The 13,002-nt window shown below is 44.8% G+C and overlaps 1 protein-coding gene across 2 annotated transcripts; it reads left to right on the top strand.

The window, feature by feature from the left end:
* Nucleotides 1-4,171: 4,171 nt before the first annotated feature.
* On the top strand, nucleotides 4,172-11,932 carry prune (prune exopolyphosphatase). 2 transcript variants are annotated; one of them, XM_082550582.1, is made up of 9 exons: nucleotides 4,172-4,566; nucleotides 6,062-6,169; nucleotides 6,847-7,049; nucleotides 7,123-7,307; nucleotides 10,386-10,544; nucleotides 10,772-10,863; nucleotides 10,996-11,154; nucleotides 11,226-11,316; nucleotides 11,465-11,932. In XM_082550582.1, the coding sequence occupies exons 2-9, from the start codon at nucleotides 6,131-6,133 to the stop codon at nucleotides 11,692-11,694; spliced, it is 1,158 nt and encodes a 385-aa protein (XP_082406708.1). In that variant the 5' UTR covers nucleotides 4,172-4,566; nucleotides 6,062-6,130; the 3' UTR covers nucleotides 11,695-11,932. The 2 variants fall into 2 exon arrangements, with proteins under 2 accessions (XP_082406708.1, XP_082406707.1); XM_082550581.1 differs by lacking the exon at nucleotides 4,172-4,566 and adding an exon at nucleotides 4,573-5,227 and having other exon boundaries at nucleotides 11,465-11,925.
* The last annotated feature ends 1,070 nt before the right edge of the window (nucleotides 11,933-13,002 follow it).

Here is a 13,002-nt window from a genome sequence, read left to right as displayed (position 1 = left end):
TGTTCAGCTGTGGTTTCTGTCGGGATCAATGTTTCAGCTGCAGCCTATCCTGAATCAGCAGCTTACCTGAGCTGATCAGCTCACCTGGTACACCTGTTTTCTTTCATTTTAACTTTTTTCTTTTTCTGATTTTTATAATTTGGATTTTTTCCTTAACGTAAACTTTAATTCATTTTTTAAAAATTATCTGTGTATTGTTTTTTTTTTTAAAATTGCACAAAAACAGCAGGACACTACATTACCCAGAGTCCTTTTGACCAAGTGGGTTGTGCTGGTTTTAGGTACAGTTGGAAAAGATTGGCTCATCCGTCCCATAGTGTCTCTGTTGTTTTACACCAAAAGGAAAAACTGTAGTGATAAATGTCAGAATAACTCTGAGACTGGAACGTCACACAGTAGGGTGAGTTGTAATAAATTAATAAATCTTGCAGCTTGTGCAGGTTAATGCTACTGTTTTGCATGTTTATTAAAAATGACTTTGTTAAATTTTAAATGCGACCATAAAGTGGTTCAATGCAACATTTCAGGTATTTATGTGAATCACAAATTGCACAGCTTTGTCTTCCTGTCATGTCAGAGTGGAGGTAAACACACTTTTAAAATTGGTTTTGCAACTGAAGCAGTGTTCATTGTACAAATGTGTTTTCGAAGATTACCCTGTGCTCATTCTGATTAACCTGCTGCAGTGTTTTTGATCACACTCTGACATAGAAACTGAACATCTCATCTCAGTTTTACTTTAAGAATATAATCCACCCACTGTTATCATCTCCAATGCCCTGTACCAACACAGAGCAGAGCAGCTATCTGAACGCTACTCCAACAGAGGTCGATTATCTTGTTAATAATTTCACCTCCTCACTACGTACGACTCTGGATACTGTAGCTCCTGTGAAAACTAAGGTCTCTAATCAGAAGTACCTGACTCCGTGGTATAATTCTCAAACACGTAGCCTAAAGCAGATGACTCGTAAGCTGGAGAGGAAATGGCGTGTCACAAATTTAGAGGATCATCATTTAGCCTGGAGAATTAGTTTGCTGCTTTATAAGAAAGCCCTCCACAAAGCCAGAACATCTTACTATTCATCACTGATTGAAGAAAATAAGAACAACCCCAGGTTTCTCTTCAGCTCTGTAGCCAGGCTGACAAACAGTCAGAGCTCTGTTGAGCCAACCATCCCTTTAATGTTCATGAACTTCTTCACACATAGAGTTATCCCTCTTCTTCATAATCCATCACAGTGTAAGCATGGATTACTAATAACCACCATCCCCTCCTTAAAAGAAATCAGGGTTCACCTGATGTCAAGCGTCTGCTGTCAGACTGAGTCGGGGACGTTTCTTTAATATTATGCTCCTGCTGCAGCAACACCGCTGCAAACTAAAGGTGCTGATTCACTCAGACTGAGCTCGAACATCAGTTCACTCTTGCAGAAATGGCTGTGTGGACATTAAAAACACATTTAAAGGAGAGAAGGAACAATCGACTGAATTGAATTGAATGATCTACTAACGCCTTTACTGCCACCTAGTGGTAAAGCCTAGTATCTCCGTTTAAATGAAAGCAGACGATATTCGTTTCTCGACAGCAAAGAACATCTGTCAGTGAGCTCAGTGACAGCAGCTGTTTGTTGGTGTGTAATGAACAGTGATGAGCCTTGTTTGTGACAAATGCACAGACTCGGTGAACACTGAGAATCTGCGCCAATTCAAAGGTGTTTGGGATGTTGATTGGCAGAGGACATTTTTATTTTGTTTCATGATGAAAACACATTTTTCTGTGATGCTGGATATATTCTCTCAGCTGTGACCTGCTGAGGGGTCTCAAACTCGGGGCCCGGGGGCCATGTGCGGCTCACGTCACCCGTACTTACAAACATGCTGAGGGATCGTCTGTGTTTGCTCAGTGACAGAGTCAAACACTCATGTGCACACTTATGCATTAAATACGAACACAGTGCTGCCACATGTGTGCACAGACAGACAGGACCAGTGTGTTTATTTGGTAGATCAATGAAAGGCTTCAGTTAGTTAAGAGGGCAGAACAAGCATTTGTCTTGTTATAAAATATTTCAAATTTTAAAGAACAAACAAAACGTTTTAGGAAATATTTGTTGGCGATTGTTTGTTTGTTTTGCACTACTTGAACACTAAAGTGGCCCTCCAATGAGACGGCACACAGCATGCCCAGATTAACGCGGTCAGATTTGATTTTGTAATAGAAAATTTCTATTGTTCTCATTTAGAGTATTTATGTGCTGAGCTGTGACGCTGTAATAGACTGTTCAGTGAAAGTTTCTAAAACTAGATGAACTTATTCCAGCCTCAGCAGATGGAGAAGACAACTCCCTTTACAGGTGCTGATAACACCAAAGGCACAAAACAGCGCGCCCACGGTTCCCTTTCATAGCGTGATGTTTGTAACTTCCTCCCTCTTCCTTGGAGTGGGAGCACCACTCCTGTCTCAGAGCTCGCATGACTGAACTGTGATGTTTGATGTGTGTTGGCTCTCCTGCCTGCATGCAGAAATAAAACAGCTTGATCACAGTGACCATGTTGCAGGCCACTTTTTTTTTTGACAGAAAACTCCACAACAATTTCAACACAATTAAAGTGTCTACGTGGATCCACACCACAGAGTTTAATGTTTGTGGAGAGCCAGTACGTTAACTCTGATTTAAAACCAAATCTGTCTGGAGTTGATCATTTAACACTTGTTAATGCTAACTAGGTGTTAAGAGTTTATATATTAACTCTCACAGAGTGTTTTATTTTAACTACATCGGAGTTATCTTCCAATTCATTGTAAAACTTCTGAAATTTTACAAATTCCTTTGGAAACAAACGTTTATTAAAAAGAGGCCATGTTTTTCTGAATAACCTTTGTTTTGAACTGTGCACCAGTGTACATGCTCTGACTTTCATTAGAATATTGTTTATCAAAGGGACATATGTGAGCTGGCAGTGCAAACAGCACGCTCATTACTCTTTTCTTCAGTACAATATGAACGTCCTCCCTTCATCACTTTGTGGAGCTCCAACTCCCCCCATATCCCACCTTCCCAAGCATATCCTGTGTGCAGAGTCAATAAAAGTTAATTGTGTACTAATTAATTGCAGCACAGTACAAAAAAAAAAAAAGAATTTCTGAGTAACACGTGGTTTGTATTTTCCCAAAAGACAGTTCCAGATACGAATCCATTGCCCATATTTAAAGCCAATATCAGAACAGGTTTGTTAACATGGTGCTCTCTCAAACAACCGAAGAACACAGACAACAGTTAATGCTGAACTACATATAAAACAGTCTGTTTCATTTTGACCTAAACCGTGTGCACAAAACTCTGCAGGGATGTCGACCCACAGTCAGCGCTTCTGCTGTTTGCTACGTCGGTTTGGTGGTTTTCAGGCTTCACGTAGCATCATTATGTCAACAATCTAAACATTGTTTTAGGTGTAATTGAGCCAAAACCTGACTGAATATTCATATACAAGCTGTTTTCCAAGGCTATAGTGTTTGGCTGCAAACAACAGATTTCACCGAGCAGCGAGGCTAATGCCTTTCACGCCGCTTTGTCTCAACTCAAAAAAGCTATTCAGTTTTATTTATATAGCGCCAAACGACAACAACAGTAATATTTTTTTAAAAATGAGGGGCGGAGTCTGAATTTATTTTATTAGTGTCATAGTCCGTTTAGGAGTTCAGAGGTCAGTTCACGTTTCCATTGCATCGCCTCCAGATTTGATATGGAAACACTCGATTTTAACAGTATTATTTTACACCTCAGGCTTACATTTAAAGACCGTGACTCTACTGTGAGTCATATTAAAGCACTAACACCAACATATTTAACGCTTTTGCTGTGCAGCAGTGGCTCACAGTTAAGTTTGACAGCCCGGCTTTGAAGGCTGCAGTGAGAAAAATGAAACGTGAGTCCGGCTGTTTCCGGGATGCTGGCGCCGTTTCACCGCGTCTTTGAGTCGTTTGTCCGGTCAGGATACAAACACAGCAGCCTAAGGCAGCACGAGATGATATTTCCCAGCTTTAATCAGGTCATTGAAGGGCTCATAACCTTTCGACATTCCGACCGTCACGCGCCCATGTTTACAGAAGGGTCATGCGCGTGCGTGAGGCTGCCGTAGGTGTCTGCAGAGCTGCCTGTTTCAAACAGGAAGTTTGTTTCCGGTTGTCTCGTGTTTTTGTTTTATTTTTAGTTTTGTTAATAAACATTTAGTGACCATGAAAAACCAACAACTAAACAAACAAATAGATAAACAAGAACACATGACTGGATTGTCACAGCTGTTTACCTAAATAACACAATCGATGACTTTTATGGGGACGTTTGTTTCATGAAGCGTCTGTAGGACAATGCAGAACCACAAACAGCAGACACCTCTGTGACGGTGCCTCGCAGGAACCACCAAGCGCCCGCTCTGCACATCAGAGTGGCAGCCGGCTGAGGCTCCAGCAGGAGAGTGCGTCATCATTACTGGAGGCATGGAGTGGTGGAAGAAACAGGAAGCAGAATAATTAGAAGACAGAATAAAGTGGACGTCATACAGGTTTGAAATAATCTGGGTTTCTAACACGTTTCTGTGGAGACCTCGCATTTCGGGTTCACTCTTTCACTTCCTGTCTGAACCGTCATGCTGCGATAAAGACACAGATGAAGGACGGCAGCCGATGATGCATTGGTTTCATCACTGTAGGTGGAAATACAGGCCCGCTTCAGGGCCGCGGGCCGTAGATTTCACAGCACAGGGACCAACGAGCTTCAGCGCACGCTCTGCCCCACGCCTCCACAGTTTGAACCTTCATCACGATTACTGTGAAATTCTAGCTTCATACATCAAATACGTCACAAACACCTGCTGCAAGTGAGGGTCACTGAGACTGTTACCATGGTTACTGACACAGGTTTACCTGCTTTTTGGTCACACCTAGAAAAAGGCCTATTACAAGGCAAAAGTAAAAAAAAAAAGGCACGTAATCATCAGTAAGAAACTGGTCACGTGGTCCCTGCAAACGGGACGCGAAGTTTTAGTGTTTTGGTTCAAAGGCGATCCGTACACGGGTCCTGACAAGCCACGCCCACCGCACGTTTCTGTCTCGCGTACATTTATCAGGTGAAAGCGAGTCACAGACAGCCGACCGTTTGTTAGCAGCTAACAGCTAACGGAGCAGATGGAGGAGTTTCTGACGAGCTGCCAGCGGGCCGTGAAGGTAACACACACACACACACACACACACACACACACACGCGGGTTAGCCTGTTAGCTCGCGCTGCTGCAGAATGACTGGCACTGTTTACATCATGTGACAAGGTCCGAGCACTACGATAGTTTGCACGAGTCTGTGGAGCTGCACACGTCAACGACCGGAAACGCAGCTGTGGGTGTGAGTGAGACAGTCAGCCGTGAGGTCAGGTGAGACAGTCAGCCGTGAGGTCAGGTGAGACACACCTGTCAGGATCACCACTGCTGCAGTTCTTCTGGTGTCCAGCAGAGGCAGCAGTAAGGAGGGGCATGTTTCTATAACTCGCCTGTTCTGTCCAAATTGAATGCAGTTTTATTAATACACTGATGTACTGTAAGCTAGACGCTACAATAATACAAAGGAAAATGGAGAAAACCCCAACAATCATGTGACCCTCTGAGCAAGCGCTTTGGCGACAGTGGAGAGGAAAAACGCCCCTTTAACAGGAAGAAACCTACAGCAGACCCAGGCACGGGGAGGGGCGGGGCATTTCAACACATTACTGCAGTTTAACAGTAAATGTTTTTACTACAGCAGAAACAAGAAGCCTCTCCATGTTAAATCCAGCATTAACCCAAGCACAGATGACCTGCAGTCTCAGAGCAGACGTTACGAGACTGTGGACGTTAAATATGTCTGCATTTAGGGATAGTAGTCCCAGGTGGTTTCAAATGATTTTTGGTGGTTTCAGGTTATACCAGATGCTTCCAGGGGATTCTGGTGGTGCCGGGTTTTATCAGGTGGTGCCAGGTGGTGCCGGGTTGTATCAGTATGTTAGGAGCTCTGTTCTTTGTTCCCCAGTTGAGCTCGGACCAGGTCGGCCCTGGGTTCCATGTTGTCCTGGGAAATGAAGCTTGCGACATTGACTCCATGGTATCTGCCCTGGCCTATGCCTACTTCCTGTCTAAGGTAAGCCACAGTCCAATCAGCTGCCAGTACAGGTAATGAACTGGTTACCCGAATCTCCAAAAGTTGATTCTGTTCATCTGGACGTAGCTTTTTGTGGGAGAAACGTTTCGTCACCCATCCAGGTGACGTCTTCAGTCTCAGCTGACTGCAGGTTTCAATCTTATAAACAGGACATTTACATAATGACTGAAACAGCCCACTGAGGGAACAATGGACTGGGAGGTCAGTTCCTTAATCTTAATTATGCAAATTCTCATGACCATTGGCCATTCTCAAAGACCATCTCTGAATGGAGGAGGGGCCTAAGGGTACATCTTTTGCCATCTTACAATGCTGTGATTGCAGCCATTCCCCAACTCTATGTGAATGGTACTCATGGTCTTTGATCAATGGTCATGAGAATTTGCATAATTAAGATTAAGGAACTGCCTCCCAGCCCATTGTTCCCTCAGTGGGCTGTTTCAGTCATTATGTAAATGTCCTGTTTATAAGATTGAGACCTGCAGTCAGCTGAGACTGAAGACGTCACCTGGATGAGTGACGAAACGTTTCTCCCACAAAACGCTACGTCCAGATGAACAGAATCAACTTTTGGAGATTTACTTACCTGGATGATTGAGATGCATCAAGACGTTTTAACCCACTTTGGTTACCTGAAGTCTCTCTCTCCCTGTCAGACTGCACCCGGCGAGATGCTCGTTCTGCCGCTGCTGAACATCCGTCAATCGGAGCTGCGGCTGCGCTCGGACAGCGTCTTCCTGCTGCGCCAAGCCGCTCTGTCTCTGGACCTCCTCGTCTTCAGGGACCAGCTGGACCTGCGAGCACTGCAGCGGGCCGGCCGCCTGCGGCTCACGTTGGTCGACCACAACGTGCTGCCCAGGTAACACCTCACAGATGACCTTGCACACCTGAGTGGTGATCACACCTGTCTTAACATCCTGTCTCTGCTGCAGTTCAGACAGCGACCTAGAGGAGGCGGTTGCAGAGGTGATCGACCACCACCATCTAGAGAGGGAACCCTCCCCCACCTGTCCTGTTACTGCGGAAACAGTGGGATCCTGCGCTACCTTGGTGACAGAGCGCATCATTCAAAGAGCTCCAGAGATCCTGGACCTGCAGCTTGCTCACCTGCTTTACGGTACACACCTGGTGTTACTGAGCGTTCGAAGGTTATCGAATACATGAATGGTTTATTTGAAGAGTTTCAGTCAGGTTTCAGAGCTCATCACAGCACAGAAACAGCTTTAGTGAAGGTTACAAATGATCTTCTTATGGCCTCTGACAGTGGACTCATCTCTGTGCTTGTCCTGCTAGACCTCAGTGCAGCGTTCGATACTGTCGACCATAATATCCTATTAGAGCGATTAGAACATGCTGTAGGTTAGGGCTGCCACGATTAGTCGACTAGTCACGATTACGTCGACTATCAAAATCGTCGACGACTGATTTATTAGTCGACGCGTCGTTGGAAGCTTTGTAAGATCCCCAAAGACGCAGGAATAAGTAGCAGGATTTAAGAGTGTAATAACGGACTGAAACAGAAGATGGCAGCACTGCATGTACAAGGATGCCAGCTGCCGTTAAACCCCGAAGAAGAAGAAGCAGCTGTGTCCCAGAATTCATAGCGCGGCCCAGCTCAGTTTCCAACAATGGCGGCAGCTACTTAGTTTTAATATTACTCTTATTATTCTTTCTGGGTCACAAAATAAACGTTTAACATATTTTCAGGCGAGAATGTAGCTGTGTAAACCTCAAATATCTGCTCAGTTTATCAAGACACCGCATATTTTCAAAAGCGCTCCGACGTTTTCGGAGACATCTGTTACCCACTAGCTCGATAGCTAGCCGGGGGCTAGGCTAACTAGCGCCGTGAGAACACCGGACTCCCGGCAAATCGTTTTCAAACCCACCACTGTCTTTCGCTACTCAGGTTAAATATATATAAGTCACTTAGATAACTTAAAAATGTTATTGTTTGGCTTTTTTAGTATTTTATTTATTAGTATTAGTATTTTTATTTAGATAGCAAGGAGTTTATTAAACTTCACTGAAACAATCTGCAAATTTCATTAAAATTTAATAAACTATCATCTTGTCTTTATTTTTAGTTAGCACAGACCTGAAACACTTAAAGCTGTAAGCTAATGATAGTTATAAAAGAGCAGATGCTCCTGGTGCAATAAGCTGTAGTTTTACGGCCAATGGATGATGATCTGATTAGTCGACTATCAAAATAATCGTTTGTGGCAGCCCTGCTGTAGGTATTACAGGTACTGCACTGCAATGGTTTGTATCATATCTATCTAATAGACTCCAGTTTGTGCATGTAAATGGAGAGTCCTCTTCACACACTGAGGTTAATTATGGAGTTCCACAGGGTTCAGTGCTAGGACCAATTCTGTTTACATTATACATGCTTCCCTTAGGCAGCATCATTAGAAGACATAGCATACATTTACACTGCTATGCAGATGACACCCAGCTCTATCTGTCCATGAAGCCAGATAACACACACCAATGAGTTAAACTGCAGGAATGTCTTAAAGACATAAAGACCTGGATGGCTGCTAACTTTCTGCTTCTTAATTCAGATCAAACTGAGGTTATTGTACTCGGCCCTGAAAAGCTTAGAAATATGGTATCTAACCAGATTCTTACTCTGGATGGCATTACCTTGGCCTCCAGTAACACTGTGAGGAACCTTGGAGTCATGTTTGACCAGGACATGTCCTTCAATGCACATATTAAACAAATATGTAAGACTGCTTTCTTCCATTTGTGCAACATCTCTAAAGTTAGAAATATCCTGTCTCAGAGTGACGCTGAAAAACTAGTTCATGCATTTATTACTTCCAGGCTGGACGACTGTAATTCATTATTATCAGGAAGTCCTAAAAACTCCCTGAAAAGCCTTCAGCTGATCCAAAATGCTGCAGCAAGAGTCCTGACAGGGACTAGAAAGAGAGAGCAGATTTCTCCTGTTTTGGCTTCCTGTTAAGTCCAGAATTCAAAATCCTGCTGCTCACATACAATAGGGATGGGTACCGGTGTCGTTCTGACATAAACGGTAGTAACCAGACCGAAAAGCAGTGCACATTTCGGTGCTTTATTTCGGTGCTTTTTTTTCCTGAGCTGTGATACACTTCTAGCCAATCATTTTACGTTTCCCAGGATAGTAGGCGGGGCCAGGTACGTACGTTCAGTTAGAGCAGAGCTACACATTAAAAATGTCCAAGGCGAAGCGGTCAAAAGTCTGGCTGTACTTCACAGCAAAATATGCAAACTCAGCAGCAACAAGTGCTTTAAGCTGATACTGTGATACTGTCAAAGGAGGTAACACCTCGAAACTGATGAAACACCTGGCGACGCATAGCGTTTTTTTTTTTTAAAAGCCGAGAAATGCGTCGTATTTGATAGCTTGCTGCGAGACCTCACACTGTGCACGTTGGGTGGGTTGCCAGTTATCGGACCCGGAGCAACATCCCCCAAAAACCCGAAGAATAGAGTCCTGGCCCCTAGCCCTGCCAGTGTAGCAGAAATGATGAGGATGATGATGCAGCAGCAGCCGTTCTTCTCTGCGTGAGTAGCTTAATGTTGTTCGTGTGTAATTTACGTTGAGTAGGCTAACCACGTTATTACATTAATGCATGTAAGGTGAACTAGCAAACATCATCATAGATACATGCGGCTGTCTTCTTGTTTGATGGCAGATGCTCCCTTCACCCTGGACAAAAAGGCTAAAATGACCAAAGAAAAAGTGGGAAACAGCTGAACATGAGAGGTTTTTGGACAAAGTTTGTGTTCTCCATTCTTTAAGCACCGGCACCGTTTCAAAAGTACCGATTTGGCACCGGTATCGGATAAAACCTAAACGATACCCATCCCTAGTCTTAAATAATCAGGCCCCATCTTATCTTAATGACCTTGTAGTACCATATCACCCTATTAGAGCACTTCGCTCTCGCTCTGCCGGCCTACTTGTTGTTCCTAGAGTATTTAAAAGTAGAATGGGAGGCAGAGCTTCCTTCTGCTGGAGGTTTCTTCCTGTTAAAAAGGAGTTTTTCCTTCCAACTGTCGCCAAAGTGCTTGCCTGTTGAGTTTTCTCTTTATGTATTATTGTCGGGTCTACCTGTATAAATAAACCTGAATTGAGTAAATCTTGTGTGTCTGAAGTGTGCCGTTGACTGATTGGTGGGTTGTCTGTGTTGGTCTGCAGCTGCCATCGTGGTGGACTGCGTGGACATGTCACCTGCTGCAGGTAAAGTCACTCCCAAAGACAGTCAGTATGCTGCAGCGCTGGAGAACCTATTCCCTGCTCTGCCACCGAGGGGCGCTCTCTTCCAGGAGTTGCACAGAGCCAAGTTGGATGTCTCAGGTCAGTTTCTGAGAAGTCAGTCATAACTGAGAACACAGGTGGAACAAAGTCTGGACTCACCTGTGTTTGTTACTCTTCAGGTGTGGATACACTGCAGATTTGTACTTTTTCCTGTATAGTTTTTATTAAAGAATTCAATGGAGCATTGTTTTAGTATTGCAGTTTTACTGTACTTGGTGTAATATTTTTTTTTTATTGGAGTATTTGACGCAGTACTTTGTTTGCAGGTCTGAACACAGAGGAGATGTTGTTGAAGGACATGAAAGCTGTTTCAGGAAGTTTGAATCTCTCCGTTTCTGTTCTCTACATCTCACTGCAGGTCAGTACTGCACACTGTACTACAGTCATACTAATAAGCTGCAGTGACACCAGTCTGCCACCAGGTGGCATCAGAGCTGCAGAACACCTGACGAGACATGCTGCTGAGTATGGGTGTGTGTGTATGTGTCAGGAGTTCCTGCAGAGGGAGGACTTGGAGGCGGAGCTTTCAGGTTTCTGTCAGAAGTACGGATATGATTTGCTGCTGCTGATGACAATCTTCTTCACTGAGAGCAAAGAGCCAATCAGAGAACTTGCTGTGTTCAGCCACAGCACCACCTGCAGGGAACAGGTACACTCTCCTCCCCCTTCTTTAGTCTGCTGTTCCTTCTGCGTGACGGCTCAGGTGTCCTCCCTCCTCAGGTGAGCCAGTACCTGGAACAAGCCCAAAGCCCCGCCCTCAACCTGAGTCCACTCAGCAGCCCCCACTCTCACATCTCAGCCTATCATCAAGGTAACACTCCTGTAATCAGACACATCTTGCAGGTGTGCACAGGTGATGCTTGATGTTCTGCTGCCTCGTTAGCTATGCTCTGTAGGGTGTGTCTCTGGGGGGGGGTGGCCTCAGGACTGATGGTGACTTCATCACCCTATGTCTCCAGGAAACTCACTGGCGTCTCGGAAGAAGCTCCTCCCCATCATGAAAGACTTCCTGACGACATGGGATGGGTATGGTTTCCCGGGAGACAGGAAGGACGAGCTGTCTCAGGTCCCGCCCACACCGATGAACAGCCTGGTGGAGGGCTCCCCTCTGGACAACGGTCTGCCTCGCATCACCTCCCAAGCCCTGGAGGAGAAGTTCAGCCAGATGGTCAACAGGACTGACCTCTGACCTGTCAGAGGAAGACAGCGATGAAGCACCAACGTTTTATGGGTTGTTGTTTTTTTTTTGTTTTGTTGTTTTTAGTTTTTTTTAATCACTCAAATCAAATCACTTTTTATTGTCACATCACATGTGCAGGCACACTGGCACAGCACATGCGAGTGAAATTCTTGTGTGCGAGCCCCACAAGCAACAGAGATGTGCAAACACAACAACACAAACGAGCAAAATACAAGAATGGCCAACCTGAAACTAATAAATATATGTACAATATATAATAGTGTATGCATTTCTGGATGTGTATACTAAATATTTTCCTACGTGTGTGTGTGTGTGTGTGTGTGTGTGTGTGTGTGTGTGTGTGTGTGTGTGTGTGTGTGTGTGTATAGACATTTTTACAAATTAAATAGTAATAAAATAAAATAGTAATAATAATAATAAAATATACAGAGTTGAATATGTGCAAAACAAGTGGCATTTATATACAGTGTGGAGTGCATAATGTTGAAGTTCCAGTAGTGAAGCTGAGGTGTCTATGACGTGTTCAGCAGTCTGATGGCCTGGTGGAAGAAGCTGTCTCTCAGTCTGCTGGTACGGGACCGGATGCTGCAGAACCTCCTTCCTGATGGAAGCAGTCTGAACAGTTTATGGCTGGGGTGACTGGAGTCCTTGATGATCCTCCCCGCTTTCCTCAGGCAGCGCTTCCTGTAGATGTCTTGGAGGGAGGGAAGCTCACCTCCAATTATCCGTTCAGAGCACCGCACTACTCGCTGGAGAGCTTTGCAGTTGTAGGCGGTGCTGTTGCCATACCAGGTGGTGATGCATCCAGTGAGGATGCTCTCAATGGCACAGTGATAGAAGGTCCTGAGGATGCGGGGGCTCATGCCGAATCTTTTCAGTCTCCTGAGAAAGAAGAGGCGCTGCTGCGCCTTCTTCACTGTTTTGTTTGTGTGTACTGACCACGTAAGATCCTCAGCCAGATGTACACCAAGGAACCGGAAGCTGCTCACTCTCTCCACAGCAGCACCGTTGATGGTGATGGGGGTGTGTACTTCTCTGCACCTCCGGAAGTCCACTATCAACTCCTTTGTCTTTGCGACGTTGAGGGTGAGATGGTTGTCTTGACACCAGTGGGTCAGGGCGCTGACCACCTCCCTGTAAGCCGTCTCATCACCGTTGGTGATAAGACCCACCACTGTAGTGTCGTCCGCAAACTTCACAATGATGTTGGAGTTGTTAGTGGCTGTGCAGTCGTAGGTGTAGAGTGAGTACAGGAGAGGGCTCAGTACACACCCCTGTGGAGCACCAGTGTTCAGT

This window comes from Aulonocara stuartgranti (genome assembly GCF_965226115.1).
Source record: "Aulonocara stuartgranti genome assembly, chromosome: 11".
Classification (NCBI taxonomy): Eukaryota; Metazoa; Chordata; class Actinopteri; order Cichliformes; family Cichlidae; genus Aulonocara; species Aulonocara stuartgranti.
This window is presented reverse-complemented; position numbering and strand designations above follow the sequence as displayed.

Bases quoted from the DNA above. Each gene is read 5' to 3' on its own strand.
- prune (XM_082550581.1), top strand. From the start codon at position 5,189: ATGGAGGAGTTTCTGACGAGCTGCCAGCGGGCCGTGAAG. The intron at 5,228-6,061 runs GTAACACACACA...TTTGTTCCCCAG, and splicing joins GCTGCCAGCGGGCCGTGAAG to TTGAGCTCGGACCAGGTCGG. The intron at 7,308-10,385 runs GTACACACCTGG...GTTGGTCTGCAG, and splicing joins GCTTGCTCACCTGCTTTACG to CTGCCATCGTGGTGGACTGC.